Source organism: Dryas octopetala, chromosome 4 (genome assembly GCF_963921425.1).
Source record: "Dryas octopetala chromosome 4, drDryOcto1.1, whole genome shotgun sequence".
Lineage (NCBI taxonomy): Eukaryota > Viridiplantae > Streptophyta > Magnoliopsida > Rosales > Rosaceae > Dryas > Dryas octopetala.
In genome coordinates, this window is record NC_141369.1 from 20,992,350 (window position 1) to 21,019,046 (window position 26,697).

Here is a 26,697-nt window from a genome sequence, read left to right on the forward strand (position 1 = left end):
AAAACATTGCCATGAAATTGATCAATTTCAGACCCATTTTGATTAATTGATCAATGTCAATGGAAAGGGTATGTGATGAAACTCCATTTTGATTTCAGGCCAATTTATAGTAGGATTGGAAAGGTCGACACCATTAAAATATTCAACCAATTACTAACTATTTTTGTAGGAGTCTTTAAAGAAGTAGCATTGTAGTTCTACTCAAGGACGAATCCAAGATTTCAAAATGGGGTGGGCTAAACTTACTTTACGAGTGAAACTCTACCGTATGAATGAATTTCATTGGAAAAAAAAAAAGTTACACCTTGTTAGGGGGAACATAATTAGCCTTACCCTAAAAATGCATATCTAAACAAAGAAAAAAAATCACACAAAAAAAAGATAGCAATACAACAATTATATATGTAATGCAAATACAATAGAACATACACTATCTAAGTTGGGCCATATGTTTCTTCAAATAGCAAAAATCATTAAGTATTGATACTATTAGAAAATTCTCTTTTAATGTGGATGATCATACAATAATAACTAGCTTGTAGACCTATAAGTATGAGTCACTTAGTTAATACCTTGAAAATGAATACCTGCACATAAAAGACATACAACTTATTATAAAAAATAATCAGGCTCTAATTTTAAAATTGCAAAAATTTCTAATTTTAATAGATAGTTGAGCAAAAGAAAAAAAGTATAGAGATTGGGTGTAAATACATATATAATACGTACCTTAGCGGCTTGGCACCCCTTGGACATTAATTGGAGGGTTGAGCTATTTGTGTAGGGTCGGGGAGATGAGTTTTGGACCTGCAGAGGAAAGAAGTTGGAGCAAGTGGGGATTTATGGGCTGTTTTCAAGGGGAGTGGAAGTAAGTAAAAGTAATTTTTTTCAGTAAACAAAGAGGCAGTAGTTGTAGCATGTGAGAAGTTGCTCCTCAATAGAAAAAAAAAAAAAAAAAAAAAAAAAAAAAACTTAAACTGTGGGCAATGGGCTACTGGGCTTGGGATGGAAATTGGGTGGGCTAAGCTACCTAGGTAAGCTAAAAAAACAAAAAACAAAAACATGGCATGGGCTGCAGCCCACAACGTGCATTCGTCCCTGGTTCTACTTGTTTCCTATAATTGGTAATTAATTGTTTTAGCTAAGACAAGAGCAGGGTCTTGATTAACTTAATTCTTAACCTCTTGTATAATATTATTGCCCTCCACGGCAAGACACCATGACATGCATGGCCTTTAGTTCAGTTTCTTAGGCGAAGAACATTTCCAAGATAGGGATCCGATTATAAAAATCTAGGTCAAAGTATTTGTCGTATGAAGAAAATAAGAACGATTTAAGACATTATATGTATCCTTATAATCTAAGAAAGCAACAATATCAACCATTACACACATAAATCATTTACTGTACTATAGTAGTAAAGTAGTTAGGGTTAGGTCGGCATACCACAAAAACCGCATACCAACCCATAACCGATGCAACCGATTTGAACAAAATTGTTTCGACGAGTGACTGAAGCGCCGGTGACAGTAATCCAACCAATCCGACAGTGGGCGGTGGCGGTTCGAAAATCCCTAACCGTCGAACCGCCTCACCGGTGGTGGCAATGGCATTTCTTCTTCTTCTCTTCTCCTTGTGAGCATCACACAGCCACCAGGAACCAGTGAACCACCCTCCACCACCACCCTACAGCCACCACCAGGAACCTGTGAACCACCTTCCACCACCACCACCACCACCACCCCACAGCCACCACCATCCACCACCACCATCATCCTGAAGCCCGCTACCATCCCAGCCACCACCGATATCAACCGTTACCGATCAAAAACAACTGAAACCACCTGTCCGTACGGAAATGGCTGGTAGGAATTGGCCATTCCGACAGGGTGTTGGTCGGTCGTCGGTTGGGGGTTGGTGGTTTGATAACCGTACTGAACCCAGCCCTAAAAGTAGCCACCTTCTTGGTTTTAGAATGTCATCCTTGTAAAAGGTTTTTTTTTTTTTTGGATATGGATAATTTTCTTGTTTAATTTTTCTCTACCGGTTTTTTTGCTTAGTTGTGTATTATACATCTAAAGGTGTGCAAACAAAAAAAGGAAACGGATTTAATTATAACATCTTTGGGTGGTGAGTAGAGTTACATCCAATGATCCAAACATTAATTTATAATTCTTAGTTTTATAATACATGTATGGTTAGAATTGAAACAAGCAAACACATGCATAAGAAAAAAAACCCAAATCCCTAATTTTGAAAAACTCTAGAGCTCACTCAAAATCCAATCCAACAAATGGCCGGGTTAGTCAAAACAAATCTTATTGATGGATATATGACAATGGTGAGGGTGTTTTACTATTATTTTTTTGTCGAAAAAGCAATGCATTAAAATATCCGAAAAAGGCACAAAAAAATACAAAGCTAGAGCCCAAAGGCCTATAACAAAAACAATAACTAACAAAAAACCCCAAACAAACAGGCCTGTCCAAGCAAAAGTCCTAACCCTAGGCTAAAGGGGTGGCTCAGAAAAACCATGCTTCCATGGATCGAAAGAAGAACCACCATGACGTGGAAGCTAGGGAGCAAATTAAGTAGCCCACAAAAGCCCTAAGATCTTGTCACATCGGCACCAAGCAGAAACCACCACCACTACTGAAGGAGAGCCAGAGAGGCACTGAAAGGCATAGAGAAGCCAAGGAGGATGGAGGTGAAAACATCCATGTTGAAGCGCGTACATCGTCCAATGATATAGCGACTTATTCGCTTCTGCGACAACCACGATTCAACCATCATCACCGAAGATCAAAGGGTAGTCTCAAATCTGACGAAGATGATGGGCCGGGAAGAGAAGACTAGCAGAAGTAGTGACCACCTGATGCTTGGCTGCGAGAACTCGAGAAAGAGAACAATGGGGGGAGAGACCTCTAGATCTGAGCATCTAGCTCAAGCAAAATCACCATAAGACGGTGAAGAAATCACCACAAAGGGGTGAAGCAAACTCTCTAAAAGAGCGAACTGAGAACCAGGGAGTGAGATGGGAGGGAGAAAAAGGTGGAGGTAGGTGAGAGAAAGGCGAGAAGGGGGGAAGGTGGGGGGAATTGGGAGGATGAACGGTTGACTCTCAAAACGGCAGAATTATTACACGGGTAAGGGTGTTGATTGCCGCTTTTTAAGTTTGATCGGGGGAAGCGTGCTTATATATATAGTTCGGTTTGATATTCTGCCATAGATACCTTTCCTGTTCTTATGACAAATAAATATACCTTACCTGCTTAAACTAGGAAAAAATAAAAATTTTCAAAGAAATTACATTCCACTTCTTAGATTAATTTTCAGATTCAGGTCAACTTGGGCCTGGTCCAAAGTCACACAACCGAACACCAAGCATGCACCCTGCAAGGCGTCCAACAAAATGTCTCTTATTAATTTTTGTTCACATGGAGATATGAACACAAAGAATTTATTTATAAATTAGTGCTCTCTACTTCTTTGATCAAACACATGAGGTATCAAAGAAAAAAGAACAACACAAGCATTCTATATTTAGAGATACAGAGCATTCCTAGTTACTACTTTCTCAGCTTCTTAAATCTATCAAGCAGATGTAGCACAAGCAAGAGCTCGTGGGACGCCAGAAATTGTGGGCTTGACATTAGAGCATTGAGATGTAATAGGGCCTTTGTTTCCAGTGTATTTGAGATCAATGTCAGTCAACTCCACATTGTCACAAGGCAAGCCATTACTGCATACAAGCTTCACAGCAAGTGGATCGGTAGATGTGCCCCTAATTTTCTTGAAGCTCACATTGCTAATCTTGACTTTTGATGGAACATTCTGTTTGCACTGATTATAAGGGCAGTACTGCTGGTCTATGAGGATTGGGAATCTCACATTGTTCATTACAATGTCCTCAAAGTGCATATCTGAGGCTGTACTTGCGTCAGGGGAAGCAGGCCATGTTTTGATTCTGATCCCATTTTCTGTGTTTGAGATGGTGCAGTTCTTGACAATGATTCCCTCCACTGGTCCTTCCTTGGGATATCTTCCAAGGCTTCCAATGCTTATGCCATGCCCTGGTCCACATTTCACATTAGTCACTGTGACTTGCTTATTGCCTTCACCAATAGAAATACAATCATCCCCAGTTGCAATGTTTGTGTCAATGATGCGGATCCCAGTTGAACGCCCAATGTGGATTCCATCAGTGTTAATGCTGTCTCCGGGTGCCGATACAGTAAAACGTTGGAATGTTACATTGTTGCACCCCAAAAGATTGACATGGAAATTCTTGCTATCCTTCGTAGTTATGTCCTGAATTCTTGAATTTTTGATGGAGTTGAACCTCAGATTCTGCATATAATGTTATATTGTCAAACCGTGTATCTAGGTCATTGATCAAACAATTTGACGCATTAGCATGCAATACGTGCTTATAAACAAGAGGGTACGATTAGATTGGCTTACGATAATAGATTTGCATTTTGTATTTTTGTGGCAATCATTTTGACTCCAAGCAAGTTTTCCTTGGCCATCAAAAGTTCCACCACCTGATAATGTGAGGAAGTCAATGTACTGAAAACCAACCCAAGTATCCGGTGTACTGATTTGGTTGCCGTCTTTAGGAGCCTTCAATGTGCCTTGGACCTGAATCTCAATAGGACCCTTGCAAGGACCTTTGAAAGTTGCTTGTTTCAGCAGGTATGTCCCCTTCGGAATAACAAGTTTGCCTGCCGGCGATGCACATGCATCAGTCCAAGCCTTCCCCAGGGCCTAAACACAGTACAAAAATTCAAAATGTTTCAATTTACCAAACAATTCTAGAAATATCATATTGCCATTTTAATAAGAATTGCATATGCATAATTAATGCTTACCTGGGTAATATCACTGTTGGGCTTTCCACCATATGTTGCACTTGTCACATCAAAGACACCGGATTTAGCTATAACTGTGGATGCTAACAAAAACAACAAAAAAACTGCCCAGATATTCAGTTTCAGACCCATATTGAATTTTCACTATATTAGTTCTCTCTTTTCTTTTCTTTGTTTTCTTTTCTTTATACAAAGGATGATGAAACTCCATTGTAATTTCTGGTCAATTTATAGTCGGATTGGAATTAAAGGTCAGCACCATTAAAATATTCAAACATTACTAGCTATTTTAGTTTGTGTACTCCTTAATTAAGAAGGTGAACTACAATCAATGATAATAATTCGGAGGCGCCCCTTCATTGGTTGATGGAGTGATGGGTGGTGAACCGCATCTGTAGATGGTACTATATATAATATTACTCATGGGAAAAAAAAAATTAGAAGACAAACGTATGTAAAAAGGTTTTTTGTTCTTTTTGGCCCGGGTAAAAAGTTTTGTTTGATTAAAAAGAATGTTGTACAAGTTTCTCCAATTCTCCCTTTTATTATTATTATTATTTTTTTTTTTTTTTTTGCATCTCTGGCGAGCCGAAGCGCAAGATAAGAAAAACAATGAATTATGATTTATGTCTTCAAATAAAAGGGAGAGGCTGTTCCAACTCACATAGCCAAAGCACATGCACTTTACAAAATGTCTCCTATTAGTATTTGTTACATGAAGATATGGACACGTACAAGTAGTTTATTTAAAATTTAAGAAGAAATAAATTAGTATTTTCTACATCTTAAATCAAGTGCATGAGCTAGCTAGAACATAAGCAAAGAAAGACACAAGCAATATATCTTAACATACATAACATTAGTATCTAGTTATTGGACGGTATATTTATATTAGTAGGGTATAATATTAGTAACAATAATGCTAGTTGTCTCACATTTTTTTTCTCACATTTGTATCCCACCTGATATGTCATTACTTTACTAGAAGGGTATTTCCTTTTTTTTTTTTTTAGGTTTTATTTTTTAATTTTTAGTGTCCAATGTATGAATGCCATGTAAGATGGTATGAAATTGTGGTATAAAAATGTGGTAAGTGTACCATTACTGTATTAGTAACATTCACTCATATTATGACACGTTTTGATTGGTTATACCACATGGCGGTATAGGAACATTTAGAATGTTAGTTTTTGTGGGCTTGACATTATAACATTCATAGGTAATAGGGCCTTGATTACCGCTACATGTGAGGTAAATTAATGTCATCCAACTCTAAATTCTCACAAGGACAGCCAGTACTGCTTGAAAACTTCACAGCAAGTGGAATGGAAGATGTGCCCCTAATTAATGTTTTTGAATCTCACATGTCTGATCTTAAATTTTGATGGAACTTGATCAAAGTTTACACTGATTATAATTAAGTACAGTTAGTGGCGGAACCAGGAAAACATACATATGGAGGCACATCATTTCTTTATTGAGGCCTTTCCACTTCAGTATTGCACACCTGATTTCAACTTGCTTCAAAACCTTTTAACTAAAACAAAAAATAGCTTTAATTTAAATAGAAGTTGTTGCCTTTTAATTAACAAGAAAGAAACTTATATAATATTACAACAGAGAAACATAATAGGGACAAAAACATAGAGTTTTATATATCAGTAATGTATCACATTTTTATACCATAATTTCATACCATCTTACATGGCATTCATACATTGGACATTAAAAATTAAAAAATAAAACCTAAAAAAGAAAAATGAAATACCTTTCCAGTGGGACACAAATGTGGGATACAAATGTGAGAGAATTAGCATTATTGTTTTTATATATATATATGTCATTGTAAATCCATACACTTTTCTTTTCATTACAATATGTCAAGAGTCATGATCACAAAATTATTTAGCATCACTATTATATATATGTCAGCGGGACCACAAAAATTTCAGTACCACAAAATAGGAGAGACAGAGCAAAGCTTGCTGTCTAGAGAGAATAGGAGAAGACGCTAGAGGAATTAGATGAAGAGTCTGAAGAGTGAAAAGTGAACCTTCTAGAAAAGGGAAGTAGCAAAAAAAACTAATAAAAAAATGGAAGCAGGTGTGAGTCTGTGAGACCTTAAGTCAGGACTGATATTTTAAAGATTTAGTCAAGTGAAGTTATATCCTGAATTCTGGAATTGGTGATGAAGTTGAACCTCGGATTCTGCATACAATGACAAAACAGTGAATCATATTATGTTGTTAGACTCTGAATCCGGGTCATTTCCATATAGGAAATAAACAACATAGTAGGAGTATATATACTTTTGTTTTTGTCGCATTGTCGCAATCATTTTGACTCCAAGCAAGTTTTCCTTGGCCATCAAAAGTCCCACCCCCGGCCTGATAAGGTGCAGGGGCGGATCTACAATGGGGTCAATGGGGTTAATTGACCCCATGAACCCAGAATTGCTGGGCTTGAGAGAAATTTTTGACCCCATGAAGATTGGGGTGTTACTGGCAGCAGTGGCAGGCAGAGGGGCAAGAGAAGCAAGTGTTTGTGAAAATGGCAGAGAGAAATGAAGAACAGCTGAACAGATAGGTGAGGAAGATGAAGGTGTCAAGTGTCACGTGAGATGCGTATGTTGTTTTTTGAATTCTAAACTTGCCAAAACGACGTGGTTTTGGCAAGCTAATTAAACCAGTCTGAGACCAGCCACACAGAAGACAGAACGACAGAAATTGAAAGTCTAAAACCAAGTCTGCTCCTTTACCCGTGCCGACGCCTGCTCTGCTTGGCTGCTTGGCTGCTTGGCTACTTCTCCCTCGCGACGCGATGCCCCTTGCTGCCTTGCTGGCCTGCTCGCTGCCAGCCTGCCTCGTTTCGTCATTTGGCGACTGCCGCTGCGCGGCTGCGCCTGCAGCCTGCTCACTTAATCTTGCCCCCATAGCAGAAGGTCTCTGGATCCGTCACTGATAAGGTGGGCATGTTAATGTACTCAAAACCAACCCAAGTATCCGGTATACTGAGTTGGGTGCCGTCTGCTGGAGCCTGCAATGTGCCTTGGACCTAAAGTTCAATAGGAGCCTTGCAAGGACCTTTGAAAGTTGCTTCTTTCAACTTGCCTGTCCCCTTCGGAAAGACAACTTTACTTGCCGACGAGGCTGCACATGCATGAGTCCAAGCCTTCGCCAAAGCCTAAACCCTGTACAACGTACATTCGCAAATGATCAGTTTAGAAAACACTTCAATTTATATCATATTGACATGTTAATCAGAATCGCATAAGCATAATGGTTACCTGGGTAATATCACCGTTGGGCTTTCCACCATACGTTGCACTTTTCACATCAAAGACATTGGATTAATTTATGATCGAGCTTTAGCAGTGGAAGCTAACAAGCAAACAGAACAAAACCATTTCCAAGATATTCAACTTCAGACCCATCTTGATTTTTTTCACTTAATTAATATCTTTTATCTTTGGAAGGATGATTAAACTCCACTTTGATTTCAGGCCAATTTATAATCTGATTGGAAAGCTCAACACCATTAAAGTATTCAACCAACTACTAGCTATTTTTATACGAGTCCTAGAAGAAGTTGCATTGTAGAAAACAAATAAAATGAAAAAATCATAGAGACATATGAGTAAGGTGTGTGTATAGGCCAAAAGCAACTCCAAACAAACACACTGTCAAGAGAATAGTTGCTGCACGTACGTACAGTCACCATTGAATGAGGGGGCTGCTATCCATCACATTAGGTGGGGAAGGAGACAATTTCTATCTAACACTAGAGGGGGTTATTGTAGTAGTGTGAGCTGTTCTTAATTACTTCTTAACCTCTTTTATACTGTCCTCTACAGCAAGACACCCCACCATGGCCCTTATTAGCTCAGTTCTTCGGTCAATGTACTTGTGGTATGATAAAAACAAAATGTATAAATTTAATTTAGACACATAACTATATAAGCGATTTCAACAGGGTCCATGAACTTTAAAATATTTCAAATATACACCCGATTTATTATCTAAATTGAAAAATGAATTTCTGTCTATTAATTCGTTGAGAGATCAGTTAAATGACAGCTTGGCTTTTGCTGACCGGGATTACTTGACTACATGGCGCTATCTCAGCAAACATTTCCCGCTAAATGAGCGACACGGGTCCACAATTTAATAATAATAGAGAGAGTGAGAGTTTGTGGGCCCGTGTCAGGGGTTAGGTGGACCCGTGTCGCCCATTTCCCGCCAAATGAGCGACACAGATCCACCTAACCCCTGACACGGGTTCACAAAGTCATCATCTCTTTCTCGCTCGTTGAACACAAGTAAGAGATTTATATTCGAATTTGGGGAAAACGTGATATTTTTTGGAGACTAAATAGTCAGGAGAGCGTTCGACGAGCGAGAAAGAGGTGATGGGTGTGTGGGTCTGTGTCAAGTGGACATATGTTGCTCATTTGGCAGGATATGTATGCTGAGTTGGTGCCACGTCGCCAATTAATTCCCGTTAGCAAAAGCGAAGCTGATATTTAACTGATCTCTCAATAAATTGATGGACGAAATTTCATTTTTCAATTTACATAATAAATCAGGTGTATATTTGAAATATTAGAAAGTTCGTGGACCCGTTGAAATAGCATATATAGCTATGTGTCTAAATTGAATTTATGCCAAAACAAAAATATGGATTTAGGACAGGAATATCTTAAATCCAGCGATGCACTTGTCTTTTTATGGGTTTCGTGTTACTGATCGAAGTTGACTACAAAGGGACAATTCTACAGCTCATCTAACTAGGTTATCCCAATAAGAAAAGTATACTTTAGATATTCAGGATTAATTATTTTGAGGTTGAATTTGAAAACTAAAATGACATAATTTTGAATATAAGGACGTAGCCTAGCTATCAGCACAAAAATATAAGCAAATATATGCAATAATTATCGATTTTATTATTAGAAGATCTTGAGTTTAAACTAACTAAGAATTTTTAGATTCAGGTCGATTTGTAAGGTTTATTAGAATAAATTCGTTAACTTTTCTTCTTTTGCATTAAATCCTTCATTTAATATAGTGATTTGTTTGTCTACTTTTCTTGGTTGTGAAAATCATTAAAAAAATATAAGAGAACTTCACTCTTACTGTGTGCAGTTATCAATTAAAGCCAATTTAATAAATATAAAAAAAATATTCCAAAAAAAGTAACCAACTTTATCTTTTTATTAAAACTTAATTTTTCTTTTTCATTTACGAATTTATTATTTTTATCTTTAGAAAGGCATATTAACATGCTCGACTTGGCATGCTCTTGTTGATGATGGATTTGCAAAAGCTATAAACAGCTCATATAATTACTAATTATAGGATATAGAACTTGAAGCCATCCAACTTTTTTGAAGGACCCTGTTAATAGCTAGTAATTAGTTGAATATTTTTGTGGTGTTGAGCTTTCCAATCGGACTATAAATTGCCCTGAAATCGAAATGGAGCTTCATCACCCTTCCAAACAGATACAAAACTAAAAAAGTGAAAAAAAAAATAAAGATGGGCCTGCAATTGGTGAATATCTTAGCCTTGCACTTGTTCTTATTGGCTTTAGCATCCACTGCTAAATCCCAAGTGTTTGATGTCACAAGTGCAAAATATGGTGCCAAGCCCGGCTCTGATATCACCCAGGTAAATATCATTTTATGCATTAATTTCTGATCAGAACCCCAATCTGATATTTCTTGAATTGTTTGCTAAACTGAAACATTTTGGATTTTTGTACCGGATTTAGGCCCTAGCAAAAGCTTGGACTGACGCATGTGGATCGCCATCGGCGAGTAAAGTTGTTGTTCCCAAAGGGATATTCAAGTTGAAAGAAGCAGATTTCCAAGGTCCTTGCAAGGCTCCTATTGAGCTTCAGGTCCAAGGCACATTGCAGGCTCCACCAGATGGCAAACACCTCACAAAAAAGGATACTTGGGTTGGTTTTAAGAAAATTGACATGCTCACCATATCAGGTGGTGGAATTTTTGATGGCCAAGGAAAACTTGCATGGAGTCAAAATGATTGCCACAAAAATAAAGATTGCTCAGCTGTCATTGTAAGCCAGCTAAATCCTACCCTCTTGTTTTATTTCATGTATTGAATGCTAATGTGTCAATTAAGTCGTATGATCAATAATATAAGGTTCACAATCTGATAACATAACCTTATATGCAGAATTTGAGGTTCAACTTTATCACCAATTCCAAAATCGTGGGCATAACTTCAAAGGACAGCAAGAATTTCCATGTCAATGTTCTTGGGTGCAACAATGTCACATTCCAAGGTTTTACTGTCTCAGCACCCGGAGACAGCATTAACACAGATGGAATCCACATTGGGCGTTCAGTTGGGATCAACATCACTGACACAAACATAGGAACTGGGGATGATTGTATTTCCATTGGTGATGGCAGCAAGCAAATCACAGCCACCAAAGTTACATGTGGACCAGGCCATGGCATAAGCATTGGAAGCCTTGGAAGATATCCCAATGAAGAGCCAGTGGAGGGAATCACAATCAGGAATTGCACCATCACAAACACAGACAATGGGGTCAGAATCAAAACATGGCCTGCTTCCCCTGCAGCAAGTACTGCCTCAAATATGCACTTTGAGGACATTGTTATGAACAATGTGGGTAACCCAATCCTCATAGACCAACAGTACTGCCCTTACAATCAGTGCTCACAAAAGGAACCATCAAAAGTTAAGATCAGCAATGTGAGCTTCAAGAACATTAGGGGCACATCTTCTAGTCCACTTGGTGTGAAGATTGCATGCAGTGCTGGCTTACCATGTGAGAAAGTGGAGTTGGCTGACATTGATATCAAATACACTGGAAAGGAAGGCCCTATTACCTCTCAATGTTCAAATGTCAAGCCCACACTTACTGGCATCTCAAAAGCTCTTGCTTGTGCTACCGCTGTTTGATGGGATTTTTCACCTTATTATTTTGTATTCTGTTTGGAAGGGTGATGGAACTCCTGTTTGGAAGGATGTAAAACAGGATATATATATATATATATATATCAAATAAAAATATTTTTTTACTTTGTGCGTTATAATTAATTTGGTGATGATATTGTGCTTCATAAAGCGACCTAATTAATTTTATGAATTGATAAGCACAAGACAAGCATAAAATTAATCCATTAACGCACAACTAGCATGTTACTCTCTTTCTAGACATGCACACTTCAAACCCAATTGGCCAATACTCTACAAGTAATTTAGTAGTAACTAAACAAATGAACTTAACGTCAATAAATAATCTTTTTGGTACTACTCATATGTTTAACCAACAACGCAATTTTAGATATAAGCACAAAATATATAGAAGGTTATAGCATGACACAAGTTAATTAATTAGAAGAATAATATAATTAAGGGATTAATGTCATTTTGCTCCCCACACTATTACACTTGTATTAGTTTGGTCCTTATACTTTTAATTTAGAAAATTAAAAACTCTAACTTTTTCAATTTTGTCAATTGAAGGTTATTCCGTCAATTTACATATTTTTTATTCAAATTTAGCGGGAAATGAAGAAGGAAAAAATGGCGCATGAGGGAAAAATGGTAAGATCAAAATGAAAGAAACCATTTTGTCCTAAAAGAGAACCCCACATGATTGGCACATAGTACTATGGAAACGAAAATTTGGATAAAAAATGTGTAAAAAGGACATCAATCCCTATAATTAAAGATGTATATATATATATAACAAGCCTCTCTTTTTACATACAATCTCTTAATCAATATTCAAATAGAAGGTTATAGCATGACTCTCTTTACATACAATCTCTTAATCAATATTTAAACAGAACGTTATAGCATGACACAAGGTTAACGTACCCTGCTGTTTCTTTCCGCGAATTCATAACCTTGACATATAATCACACTACATGATAAAGTCATAAAGGGCCTTATACTACTGCTCACAAACACAGTGGTATCTAACCTGTACATTTGACCTTCAATCGCACTCTACCAGGGCTCCACCCAATCCTCAAATCCTCATGCGATGACTCTAGAATAAATTTGATAACTTTTGTTCTTTTGAATTAAATCTTCCATTATTATTATTATTTTTTTTGGGGTGGTCAAACACATGTTTCATTGATTAAATTAGAAAATACAATAGATTGGCACAATAAGTTAGGCTTAATTGGAACTGGACTATGTAATTTTTAAAGTGACAAAAAGAGGACATTCCACAAAGCCAACCTGTCACAAATTACAAAAGCCCAAGAAAGCCCAAACGTAAAAAACAGTAAAACCCAAAATAAGGATACGACCCTGCCGCCGCCGCAATAAAATTAGTCGCCAGAGAGAAACATCCCCTACAAAGGAAGACCCGTGACAGCACCACACAAAATCCTCCATTTAATAATGAGTTGTTCGTCTACTTTGTTTGGTTGACTCTATACCTTTCTTTTAGGACAAGTCACTAGTGCCATTATATGAGGCTTTTACTGAAAGACCCCTAATAATCCTCCATTTAATAATGAGTTGTTCGTCTACTTTGTTTGGTTCGCCTACTTTGTTCGTGCAGACTACATATGCAGCTGCCGAATACTCAGGCAAAAATCTTCGAGCGCTCGGTAAGAACCGCTAAACACTTGGTAGGATTTATGGACTTCTACTTAAAGCATCCATAATTTTAATTAATAATCAAAGTATTAAGAACTTCAAAAATTTCAAGGTATAAAATATTAATAACTACTATAGTTTTCTCACAACTTAAAAGAGCATAACATTCATAGACAAAGAAATTGAGCTAAGAGCCATATATAGTTGGTGTATGTCTTGCGGGTGGAAGGAAATATATATTACAAAGAGAGGATAAATAAGTAATTAAGTTGCCCATGCCTTAAACGCTGGGCATGGTTTTGTTGGTAATGGATTTTCTAAAGATAAACACCTGAAGTTATTACTAATTATAGGATTCAGAAGCTGGTGAACTACAATCCAACTTTTTTAAGGCCTCGCAAAAAAAATATCAATATTTCAATGGTGATTACCTTTCCAATCTGACTATAAATTGCCTTGAAATCAAATTGGGTTTCATCATCCTTTCATTATCAAGGGTAAAAACATTTAAAATACTTTGAAGTACGAATTGAAATAATTTGGGATGTCTTAAGGAATGACTAGAGATGCTTTAAAAACGACTTGAGAAACTCTATGATATAACTTGAGAAGTGTCAAAACATGATTTGAACTGTCACTAGATACAATTTGAAATGCACTAAGGATATAAACATTTAAAATCTCTCGAGTTATGAAATGAGATGTTCAACGAAGGATTTGGAATCGCCAAGGAACGACTTGAAATGCTCTAAGGAACAACTTAAGAAACTCAAGGGTAGGACTTGGGAAGCGTCAAAACATGACTTGTAATATTACTAGGTACAATTTTAAATGCAAAAAGGGTATAAATATTTAAAATCTCTCATGTTACGAACTGAAATTTTCAACGAACGACTTGCGATGCCCTAAGAAACGACTTGAAAAACTCTATGGTATAACTTGAGAAGTGTCAAAATATGATTTGGAATGTCACTAGGTACAATTTGAAATACACTAATGGTATAAACATTTAAAAGACCTCAAGGTACGTACTGAAATTGTCAAAGAACAACTTAGCATGTCTTAAGGAACAATTTGAGATGCCTTAAGGAACGACGTGAGAAACTCTAGGATATGACTTGAGAAGTGTCAAAACATGATTTGGAATGTCACTAGGTACAATTTGAAATGCACCAAGGGTATAAACATTTAAAATCACTCGAATTACGAACTGAAATTGGTTATATAATTCGGTTTGATATTGTGCCTTACATACCTTTCCGGTTGTCAATGACTCATGACAAATAAATATGCCTTACCTATTTAAACTAGGAGAAAATAACAAGTTCCCCATAATTTACATTCCACTTAGATGAATTTTCATATTCAGGTCAACTTGGGCCTGGTCCAAAGTCACACAACCGAACATACTCCAAGCACCCTGCAAGGCGTAAAACACACTTAACAAAATGTCTCTTATCAATTTTTGTTCACATGGAGATATGAACACAAAGAATTTATTGACAAATTAGTGCTCTCTACTTCTTTGATCAAACACATGAGGTATCAAAGAAGAAAAGAACAGCACAAGCATTATATCTATAGATACAGAGCATTCCTAGTTCGTACCTACTTTCTCTGCTTCTTAATTAGATCATCAAACAGATGTAGCACAAGCAAGAGCTTGTGGGACGCCAGAAATTGTGGGCTTGACATTAGAGCATTGAGAGGTAATAGGGCCTTTGTCTCCAGTGTATTTGAGATCAATGTCAGCCAACTCCACATTGTCACAAGGCAAGCCATTACTGCATACAAGCTTCACAGCAAGTGGATCGGTAGATGTGCCCCTAATTTTCTTGAAGCTCACATTGCTGATCTTAACTTTTGATGGAACATCCTGTTTGCACTGATTATAAGGGCAGTACTGTTGGTCTATGAGGATTGGGAATTTCACATTGTTCATTACAATGTCCTCAAAGTGCATATCTGAGGCTGTACTTGCGTCAGGGGAAGCAGGCCATGTTTTGATTCTGATCCCATTTTCTGTGTTTGAGATGGTGCAGTTCTTGACAATGACTCCCTCCACTGCTCCTTCCTTGGGATATCTTCCAAGGCTTCCAATGCTTATGCCATGCCCCGGTCCACAGTTAACATTGGTCACTGTGACTTGCTTATTGCCTTCACCAATAGAAATACAATCATCCCCAGTTGCAATGTTTGTGTCAATGATGCGGATCCCAGTTGAACGCCCAATGTGGATTCCATCAGTGTTAATGCTGTCTCCTGGTGCCGATACAGTAAAACGTTGGAATGTGACATTGTTGCACCCCAAAAGATTGACATGGAAATTCTTGCTGTCCTTCGTAGTTATGTCCTGAATTCTTGAATTTTGTATGGAGTCGAACCTCAGATTCTGCATATAATGTTATGTTGTCAGACCGTATATCTAGGTCATTGATAAGGCGATCGACTTGACATGTTAACTTGCAATACATGTTGATGAACAAGAAGGTAAGATTAGATTGGCTTACAATAATAGATTTGCATTTTGTATTTTTGTGGCAATCATTTTGACTCCAAGCAAGTTTTCCTTGGCCATCAAAAGTTCCACCACCTGATAATGTGAGGAAGTCAATGTACTGAAAACCAACCCAAGTATCCGGTGTACTGATTTGATTGCCGTCTTCAGGAGCCTTCAATGTGCCTTGGACCTGAATCTCAATAGGACCCTTGCAAGGACCTTTGAAAGTTGCTTGTTTCAGCAGGTATGTCCCCTTCGGAATAACAAGTTTGCCTGCCGGCGATGCACATGCATCAGTCCAAGCCTTCCCCAGGGCCTAAACACAGTACAAAAATTCAAAATGTTTCAATGTAGCAAACAATTCTATAAATATCATATTGCCATTTTAATCAGAATTGCATAAGAATAATTAATGCTTACCTGGGTAATATCACTGTCGGGCTTTCCACCATATGTTGCACTTGTCACATCAAAGACACCGGATTGAGCTTTAGCTGTGGATGCTAACAAAAACAACAAAAAAACTGCCCAGATATTCAGTTTCAGACCCATATTGAATTTTCACTATATTATATCTCTCTTTTAATTCTTTTCTTTTCTTTGTATGAAGGATGATGAAACTCCATTGTAATTTCTGGTCAATTTATAGTCGGATTGGAAAGGTCAATACCATTAAAATATTCAAACATTACTAGCTATTTTCGTTCGAGTCCTTAATTAAGAAGGAGAACTACAATCAATGATAATAATTCGGAGGCGCCCCTTCATTGGTTGATGGAGTGATGGGTGGTAAACCGCATCTGTAGATGGTACTATACATATATATTAGCCAAAGCACACTTTAATGGCTCCTATTAATTTTTGGAAATAATTACCCATAACTACACATTTCCTATGTTTTTTAACTTGTAGTACCACTATTATTAATATATAATAATTAGGTTAGTTTTATTAACAATTAGGTTAGTTTGACTGCATGGGCTTTAGTTGACCGCAGCTGAGTGGGCTGCTTAGCAGCTGCGTGTGTTTCTTTCTCTCTCTCTCTCTCTTTCTTTCTTTCTTTCTTTCTTTCTTTCTTTCTCTTTCTCTCTCTCTCTCTCTGTGTGCTTGATCGAAGCCTGCTCGAAGCCTTCTAATGGATCTGCTCCGAGCTTGATCGAAGCCTTCTAGATCTGCTTTGACCACTTGTGGTACGTAGACTCCTACTTTGATTTTTTATCAGTAGAAGGTTCTTGATTCTGAAACTGCAATTTCTGGAACATTGGAAGTAAACTGAAACTGCAGTTTATTGGAGTTGTAGTTACTAACTGCAGTTTCTGAAACTGCAAATGAACTGAAACTGCAGTTTATTTGAGTTACAACTGCAGTTTCAGAAACTGCAAATGAACTGAAACTGCAGTTTTTTTGAGTTGTAAGCTTGCAGTTGTAATGTAAGTGAAACTGCAGTTTATTTGAGTTGCAACTGCAGTTTCAGAAACTGCAAATGAACTGAAACTGCAGTTTATTTGAGTTGTAAGCTTGCAGTTGTAGTGTAAGTGAAACTGCAGTTTCTGAAACTGCAAAGTAAACTGAAACTGCAGTTTTTTTGGAGTTGCAGGCTTGCAATTGCAGAACGATGTTTGTGAATGAAGATGAACAATTGTCGATTTGGTAAAGTTGAAGAAAGAGATCGATTTGGCAAAAAAAAAGAATATTAGGCGTGGTGTCCGCAAAAGAATATTAGCATTGTGGTAGTTGGTCCGCAAAGAAAGAAAGGGGCTTTAGGTGGTTTTGGTTAATAATTTGTGGTATCAGTACCTGCATGTTAACGCACTCTAATTTTTGTTACATGTAGATATGAACACACGCAGTTTATTTAAAATTTAAGAAGAAATAAATTAGTATTTTCTACTTCTTAAATCAAGTACATGACAAGTACATGAGCTAGAACATAAGCAAAGAAATACACAAGCAATATATCTTAACACTCAGAACTTTAGTAGTTGATTAGTACTTTCTTTTCTTATTAATTAGAGCGTCAATTAAGCAGAGAGCCTTGCGAGGACCTTTGAAAGTTGCTTTTTATGTCCCATGCACTCGGAACCACCAGTTTAGTTGTGGATGGTGATGCACATGCATCAGTCCAAGCCTTGGCCAAGGCCTAAACATAGTACGTACAAATTGAAAATGATTCAATTTAGTTAGCTAGGAATTCAAGAAATGTCAGATTCGCATTTTAATCAGAATTAATGCACAAGCATAAGCTTACCCGCCGGGTAACATCACGTACGTACTGTTGGGCTTTTCACCATATGCAGCACTCGTTATATATAAAAAACTTGATTCATGAGCTAGTACTGGCCATGGATGCTATAATGTCAATGAGAACAAAAACATTGCCAAGAAATTGATCAATTTCAGACCCATTTTGATTAATTGATCAATGTCAATGGGAAGGGTATGTGATGAAACTCCATTTTGATTTCAGGCCAATTTATGGTCGGATTGGAAAGGTCAACACCATTAAAATATTCAACCAATTACTAGCTATTTTTATAGGAGTCCTTGAAGAAGTAGCATTGTAGTTCTACTTGTTTCCCATAATTGGTAATTAATTGTTCTAGCTAAGACAAGAGCAGGGTCTTGATTAACTTCTTATTGCAGCTTGCCCTCCACGGCAAGACACCATGCCATGGCCCTTATTTCGATCAGTTTCTTTAGGCGAAGAATATTTCCAAGATAGGGATCCAATTATCAAAATCTGGGTCAAAATATTTGTCGTAAAATAAAAACGATTTAACACATTATATGTATCCTTATAATCTAAGAAAGCAACAATATCAACCAGACTTTAACCATTACACACATAAATGTTTACTGTACTATAGTACGTAGTTTTATGGAAATTTCAGTTTCGAAGAAATTTTATGGAAATGTTTACTGTACATATATGGTTAGAATGAAGAAGTACAATTTCGGTTTCGAAGAAATTTTTGTTGGAAATTTTCGCTGAAATTTCGATTTAGACAAAATTAGAAAAAAAAACGACGGAAATTGTTATCAAAATACGAAAATTTTGAATGAAACTTGACCATATATATTTTTAACATATTATCTACTACATTGATAAAAAATATTGAAGAAATCAAATTATATAGTAGATTTCATGTGATATAAGGTAAATATAATACACGTTGGAGATAAATATTGTTAAACAAAATTAGTATAATGAATAAATGAAATTAGTATATTCTTTATATTCTATAATCTATAGACTAAGGCCCCGTTTGGGATTGCGGTGAAGGATCCAAAAACTGCTGTAGATGACAATTCTCAATCACCTACAGCAGTTTTGGTGTTTGGTAAAAAAATAAAAAACTGTTTTTCCCCACAATTCTCAACTCTCCACAACAAAAACAGAAAGCAGGTTTCTAGGTGCTTTTGAAAGCCGCAGTGACTCACAGCAATAATGAATATTTTATTTTACCCATAATACCTTCATTGATTTCTATGATTTTTATTTGTTTATTTTAAATTAAAAAATATGTCAATTTTTAGTTATATTTTATATTGTGATAATTAATTATGATATTTTATTTATAGGATTAAAATTATAATATACCTAAAAAAATAATAGGCATACTTATTTAATAATGATGTTCTTGGAAAAATTAATGCTAATAAAAATTTGTACTCAAAAATTTCAAAAACAAGTTAAAAAACATATTATTTTTACCAAACAAATAAGTGAAATGCACTTGCAGCATCATGTCTATTTTAGTAATTATACACAGTCACATCATTTTTATATTAACATTTACTAAACACTTTGATACTGTTTTTTGCACTCACAACACTTTTGAAAACATAGTTTACCAAACACTCAACAGCTGACTTTACTTCACAGCTGTTTTACTTCACAACTGTTTTTTCTCACAGCAATAACAAACTGGCCCTAAATCCTAATACTAAAATGTACATACTTTATAATATTTACTCTATACTGTTTATGATATGGTATATAATATTAGTGTTTAGGCCCTTTAGGATATTTTTAAGAGATAATTAGGCTTAGATACTTTAGAAAAACAGTTTTTAGATGGAGACCGGTGATGTTTTAAAATTTATAAGAAATTCATTTTAATTCATAATAAAGGCATTCCCCGATTTGAAGGGTATTTCCTGTCATTTGAAGGGTATTTCCCCTCCTAAGGTGTAGAATGTGCTTTGTAGAGGCTGCATGTTAGGTTTTAACTCCGAGATTTTAGACGGAGCCCAAAATCTTGGAGTTAAAACCTAACATAAAGCCGTGAAAGAAGTAAAATAAAATGACTTAATTAAAAACCCTAAATCACCACCGGTTTTAGTCTAAAAAAGACTTATAAAATGGACTGAACTCTAAATCTCCTTATTTTTAATTATTTTTTATGTAAAAATGTATTAGATTTTAAAAATAACTAAACGAAACACCAAAATGTTCAAAAAATCCTACCCCAATGTGAGAAAATCCTAATGTAAAAAGACATAAAAGACAACTCATTTACACACCTCATCTTCTTTCCTCTCTTCTTCAATCAGCCTTTTCATTTACACACCCTGCGCTGAGCCCTCCCATCGCCGGCCACCTCCTGGCGAGCAGAGACCACCGGCGAGCTCCCCTAGACGGCGCAGACCCCTACCATTCTTCCACCACACGACCAGGAGCCCCACACGCGCGAAACCAGCTCGAAAAACAGCCTGCCCCACCCCTCTGTCTCTGTCTGGTCCGATCGACCACCCAGACCACATACCCCATCTCTCTCTCTCTCTTTCCCTCTCTCCTGTCTCCCTTTCTCTGTCTTTGTCTGCTCTAATCGACCACCACGACCCCGACCCCAAGCCCAGGCCCTCTACCTCGGCTTCTGTCCTTTCTCCGGCCTCTCTCTCATCTCGGGTCGCAGTCCTTGGTTCCTGTCCAGCTTGAGTCGTCGCCAATCCTTAATCTCCGGCGCCGACTGCATTGACCAGCACCAACTGAGAGAGTGGGTTCAGGTGTGGCTGGGTTGATAAGCCAGAGAGAAAGAAGAGAGGGAGGAGACAGACTGATGGGTGGTAAGAAATTACCTCTGTACGCTTCAACTATATTTGGAGATGGTATGTAAGATTATCTTGTCTCACAGGTATTCAGTGGATGCTGTTCTGGATGCACTCTTGTCAAAGCCGCTTGCCAGTGGAAAGTTATTTGTTGGACGGAAACTTCGGGTAATTAATAATGTTGATATATAGTTTTATTGTCTTTTTTCATTGAAGCGTTCTGTTCAGAATTGCTGCTTTCTTACAGTTAATTATGTGAGAGAGAGAGATGGAGGTCCGAACACCCGTGCTGAAGTGCACATCGCCCAATGATCTAATGATCTAGTGACTTATTCGCTTTTGCGACAACCATAATCCAACCATTATCGCCGAAGATCAAAGAGTAGTCTTGAATCTGACAAAGATGATGGCCGGGAAGCGGAGACTAGTAGAAGTAATGACTATCCGATGCTTGGCTGCCATAACTCGAGAAAGAGAACAAAGGAAGGAGAGACCTCCAGATCTGAGCATCTAGCTCAAGCAAAATCACCACAAGGGGGTCAAGCAAACTCTCAAAAAGAGCAAACTAAGAACCAGGGAGTGAGATGGGAGGGAGAAAAGGGTGGAGATGTGTGAGAGATAGGCGAGAAGGGAGGAAGGTGGGGGGGATTAGGAGGATGAGCGATTGACTCTCAAAACGGCAGAATTATTACACGGGTGAGGGTGTTGATAGCCGCTCAGTTTGATCAAGGCCGAGGAAGCCTGATTAAATAGTTCGAGTTTTTTTTTTTTTTTTTTTTTTTTTTGGATTGATAGTTCGGTTTGATATTGTGCTTTGATCAAATAAAGTTAAAAATGATAACTAAAATATAACTAATTGATTAGACAAATAATATTTATGACTCTTAAAAAAACGTTAAAGGGAAAAAAGGGAATTTTAGAGGACCCTGCAATACACACACTTTACAAAAATGTCTTTTATTAATTTTTGTTCACATGGAGATGTGACCACGTACAAGCAATTTATTTACAAATTAGTGCTTTCTACTTCTTTGATCAAACACATGAGGTATCAAAGAAGAAAAAGAACAACACAAGCATTATATCTATAGATACAGAGCATTCCTAGTTCGTACCTACTTTCTCTGCTTCTTAATTAGATCATCAAACAGATGTAGCACAAGCAAGAGCTTGTGGGACGCCAGAAATTGTGGGCTTGACATTAGAGCATTGAGAGGTAATAGGGCCTTTGTCTCCAGTGTATTTGAGATCAATGTCAGCCAACTCCACATTGTCACAAGGCAAGCCATTACTGCATACAAGCTTCACAGCAAGTGGATCGGTAGATGTGCCCCTAATTTTCTTGAAGCTCACATTGCTGATCTTAACTTTTGATGGAACATCCTGTTTGCACTGATTATAAGGGCAGTACTGTTGGTCTATGAGGATTGGGAATTTCACATTGTTCATTACAATGTCCTCAAAGTGCATATCTGAGGCTGTACTTGCGTCAGGGGAAGCAGGCCATGTTTTGATTCTGATCCCATTTTCTGTGTTTGAGATGGTGCAGTTCTTGACAATGACTCCCTCCACTGCTCCTTCCTTGGGATATCTTCCAAGGCTTCCAATGCTTATGCCATGCCCCGGTCCACAGTTAACATTGGTCACTGTGACTTGCTTATTGCCTTCCCCAATAGAAATACAATCATCCCCAGTTGCAATGTTTGTGTCAATGATGCGGATCCCAGTTGAACGCCCAATGTGGATTCCATCAGTGTTAATGCTGTCTCCTGGTGCCGATACAGTAAAACGTTGGAATGTGACATTGTTGCACCCCAAAAGATTGACATGGAAATTCTTGCTGTCCTTCGTAGTTATGTCCTGAATTCTTGAATTTTGTATGGAGTCGAACCTCAGATTCTGCATATAATGTTATGTTGTCAGACCGTATATCTAGGTCATTGATAAGGCGATCGACTTGACGTATTAACTTGCAATACATGTTGATGAGCAAGAAGGTAAGATTAGATTGGCTTACAATAATAGATTTGCATTTTGTATTTTTGTGGCAATCATTTTGACTCCAAGCAAGTTTTCCTTGGCCATCAAAAGTTCCACCACCTGATAATGTGAGGAAGTCAATGTACTGAAAACCAACCCAAGTATCCGGTGTACTGATTTGATTGCCGTCTTCAGGAGCCTTCAATGTGCCTTGGACCTGAATCTCAATAGGACCCTTGCAAGGACCTTTGAAAGTTGCTTGTTTCAGCAGGTATGTCCCCTTCGGAATAACGAGTTTGCCTGCCGGCGATGCACATGCATCAGTCCAAGCCTTCCCCAGGGCCTAAACACAGTACAAAAATTCAAAATGATTCAATGTAGCAAACAATTCTAGAAATATCATCTTGCCATTTTAATCAGAATTGCATAAGAATAATTAATGCTTACCTGGGTAATATCACTGTCGGGCTTTCCACCATATGTTGCACTTGTCACATCAAAGACACCGGATTGAGCTTTAGCTGTGGATGCTAACAAAAAGAACAAAAAAACTGCCCAGATATTCAGTTTCAGACCCATATTGAATTTTCACTATATTATATCTCTCTCTTTTGTTTTTGTGTGTAGGAAGGATGATGAAACTCCATTTTAATTTCTGGTCAATTTATAGTCGGATTGGAAAGGTCAATACCATTAAAATATTCAAACATTACTAGCTATTTTAGTTCGAGTTCTTAATTAAGAAGGAGAACTACAATCAATGATAATAATTCGGAGGCGCCCCTTCATTGGTTGATGGAGTAATGGGTGGTAAACCGCATCTGTAGAATCTGTAGATGGTACCACACTATTATTATTACTATTCAAGGGAACAAAATAGAAGAGAAACGTACGTAAAATGTTTGCTTATTCAAGGGAGAGGCTGTTCCAAACTCACATAGCCAAAGCACATGCACTTTACAAAATGTTTCCTATTAGTATTGTATTTGTTACATAGAGATATGAACACGTACAGGCAGTTTATTTAAAATTTAAGAAGAAATAAATTAGTATTTTCTACTTCTTAAATCAAGTACATGAGCTAGAACATAAGCAAAGAAAGACACAAGCAATATATCTTAACACTCAGAACTTTAGTAGTTAATTAGCACTTTCTTTTCTTATTAATTAGTACTTTAGTAGTTTTATTTCCCACTCGGAACCACAACTTTACTCGTGGATGGTGATGCACATGCATCAGTCCAAGCCTTGGCCAAGGCCTATACATAGTACGTACAAATTGAAAATGATTCAATTTAGTTAGCTAGGAATTCTTAACACGTACTCAGAACTTTAGTAGTTAATTAGTACTTTCTTTTCTTATTAATTAGAGCATCAAGTAAGCAGAGAGGTAGAACAAGCAAGAGCATTTGGGATGTCAGTAATTGTGGGTTTGACATTAGAGCATTAATAGGTAATAGGGCCTTGAATTCCGCTATATTTGAGGTTAATGTCATCCAACTCTACATTCTCACATGGACAGCCACTACTGCACGAAAGCTTCACAGCAAGTTGAGTGGAAGATGTGCCCCTAATGTTTTTGAAGCTCACAATTCTGACCTTAACTTTTGATGGAACCTGAAGTTTACATTGATTATAAGAGCAGTACTGTTGGTCTATGAGGATTGGGTTGCCCACATTATTCATGAAAATGTCCTCAAAGTGCATATCTAATGCAGTACCTACTTGCTGCAGGGAAAGCAGGCTATGTTTTGATTCTGACCTCAGATTTTGCATACAATGACAAAACAATGGAACATATACATTATGTTGTCATGAATTTTAGTCATTTCCAATACAAGAAATAAGCAACAAAGTAGGCCTGTATTAAATTGGCTTAAAATGGCAATTGATTCGCAATTTTTGTTTTTTTCGCAATCGATCATTTTGACTCGAAGAAAGTTTTCCTTGGCCATCAAAAGTTCCACCGTGGATAAGTTTATCATGTTAGATAGAATTGAATTGATGAGAAATTGGATTGAATAGGAATTGGGTTTTTATTGAATCTGTTTACTAAACTATCTAGAATCAGAGTAAGAATGATATCATGTGGGCATTTGATTACTAAAATGCCCTTATTCTAAATAAATTATTTTATATACTAGTTAATAATATAAGGGTATAATGAGAAAACAATAAGGAATTGAATTTCTCCAAAATAAGGAATTAGATTACCAGTTTACCATCTCCCACCCAAGAATCCAATTCCTCCAAAATAAGGAGTTGACTTCCTAATTTCATTTGAGCACGGGAGTCCCACTTATGTTTTTATTCCCTATGGTTAGTAAACAAAGGAGTAATTCGTAATTCGTAATCGGAATCCAATTCCTTATTTTGATTCCGATTACGGATTAGTAAACATGCCATTAATGTATTCAAAATCAATCCAAGTATCCCGTATGGTCAAGTATGCCTTGGACCTGAAGCTCAATAGGAGCCTTGCGACTTGCGGGGACCTCTGAAAGTTGCTTTTTATGTCCCACTCGGAACCACCAGTTCAGTCGTAGATGGTGATGCACAAGCATCAGTCCAAGCCTTGGCCAAGGCCTAAACATAGTACGTAAGTAGAAATTGAAAATGATTGAATTTAGTTAGCTAGGAATTCAAGAAATATCAGATTCGCATTTTAATCAGAATTCATGCACAAGCATAAGCTTACCGGCCCGGGTAACATCACGTACTGTTGGGTTTTCCACCATATGCAGCACTCGTTATATATAAAAACTTGATTCATGAGCTTTAGCTGTACGTGGATGCTATAATGTCAATGAGAACAAAAACATTGCAAAGAAATTCATCAATTTCAGACCCATTTTGATTAATTGATCAATGTCAATGGGAAGGGTATGTGATGAAACTCCATTTTGATTTCAGGCCAATTTATAGTCGGATTTGAAAGGTCAACACCATTAAAAATATTCAACCAATTACTAGCTATTTTTGTAGGAGTCCTTAAAGAAGTTGCATTGTAGTTCTACTTGTTTCCTATAATTGGTAATTAATTGTTCCAGCTAAGACAAGAGCAGGGTCTTGAGTAACTTCTTAACCTCTTGTATAATATTATTGCCCTCCACCGCAAGACACCATGCCATGGCCCTTATTTCGATCAGTTTCTTTAGGCGAAGAATATTTCCAAGATAGGGATCCAATTATCAAAATCTGGGTCAAAATATTTGTCGTATGAAGAAAATAAAAACGATTTAAGACATTATATGTATCCTTATAATCTCAGAAAGCAACAATATCAACCACACTTTAACCATTACACATATAAATCGTTTACTGTACTATAATAATAAAGTAGCTACCTTCTTGTTTTTAGAATGTCATCCTTGTAAAAGTTTTTTTATTTTATAATATAGATGATTTTCTTGTTTAATTTTTCTTTACTGGTTTTATGCTTAGTTGTGTATTAATTATAAATCTACAGTCCGTAAACAAAAAAAGAAACGGATTCATAACATCTTTGGGTGGTTTGTGGAGTTACATCCAATGATCTAAACATTAATTGATATTTCTTAGTTTTTGACTTATTTATTAGGCAAATAATAATTGATTAGACAAATAATATTTATGACTCTTAAAAAAACGTTAAAGGGAAAAAAGGGAATTTTAGAGGACCCTGCAATACACA

At 37.0% G+C, this 26,697-nt stretch overlaps 2 protein-coding genes and 2 pseudogenes across 2 annotated transcripts; 1 reads left to right on the forward strand and 3 right to left on the reverse strand.

Moving 5' to 3' along the window:
* Positions 1-3,594: 3,594 nt before the first annotated feature.
* LOC147288028 (exopolygalacturonase-like) lies at positions 3,595-5,006 on the reverse strand. Its single transcript, XM_086239267.1, has 3 exons — positions 4,875-5,006; positions 4,465-4,770; positions 3,595-4,350 (listed from the first exon to the last, which is right to left on the reverse strand). The coding sequence occupies exons 1-3, from the start codon at positions 5,004-5,006 to the stop codon at positions 3,595-3,597; spliced, it is 1,194 nt and encodes a 397-aa protein (XP_086095393.1).
* A 5,388-nt stretch (positions 5,007-10,394) lies between these two features.
* On the forward strand, positions 10,395-11,830 carry LOC147288029 (exopolygalacturonase pseudogene; annotated as a pseudogene).
* Positions 11,831-15,128: 3,298 nt separating this feature from the next.
* LOC147288030 (exopolygalacturonase pseudogene) lies at positions 15,129-16,544 on the reverse strand (annotated as a pseudogene).
* A 5,410-nt stretch (positions 16,545-21,954) lies between these two features.
* LOC147288031 (exopolygalacturonase-like) lies at positions 21,955-25,249 on the reverse strand. The gene is made up of 5 exons (XM_086240973.1): positions 25,239-25,249; positions 24,863-24,885; positions 23,472-23,554; positions 23,062-23,367; positions 21,955-22,943 (listed from the first exon to the last, which is right to left on the reverse strand). Exons 1-5 carry the CDS (start codon positions 25,247-25,249, stop codon positions 22,188-22,190), a joined length of 1,179 nt encoding a protein of 392 aa, XP_086097099.1. The 3' UTR covers positions 21,955-22,187.
* Between the last annotated feature and the right edge of the window lie 1,448 nt (positions 25,250-26,697).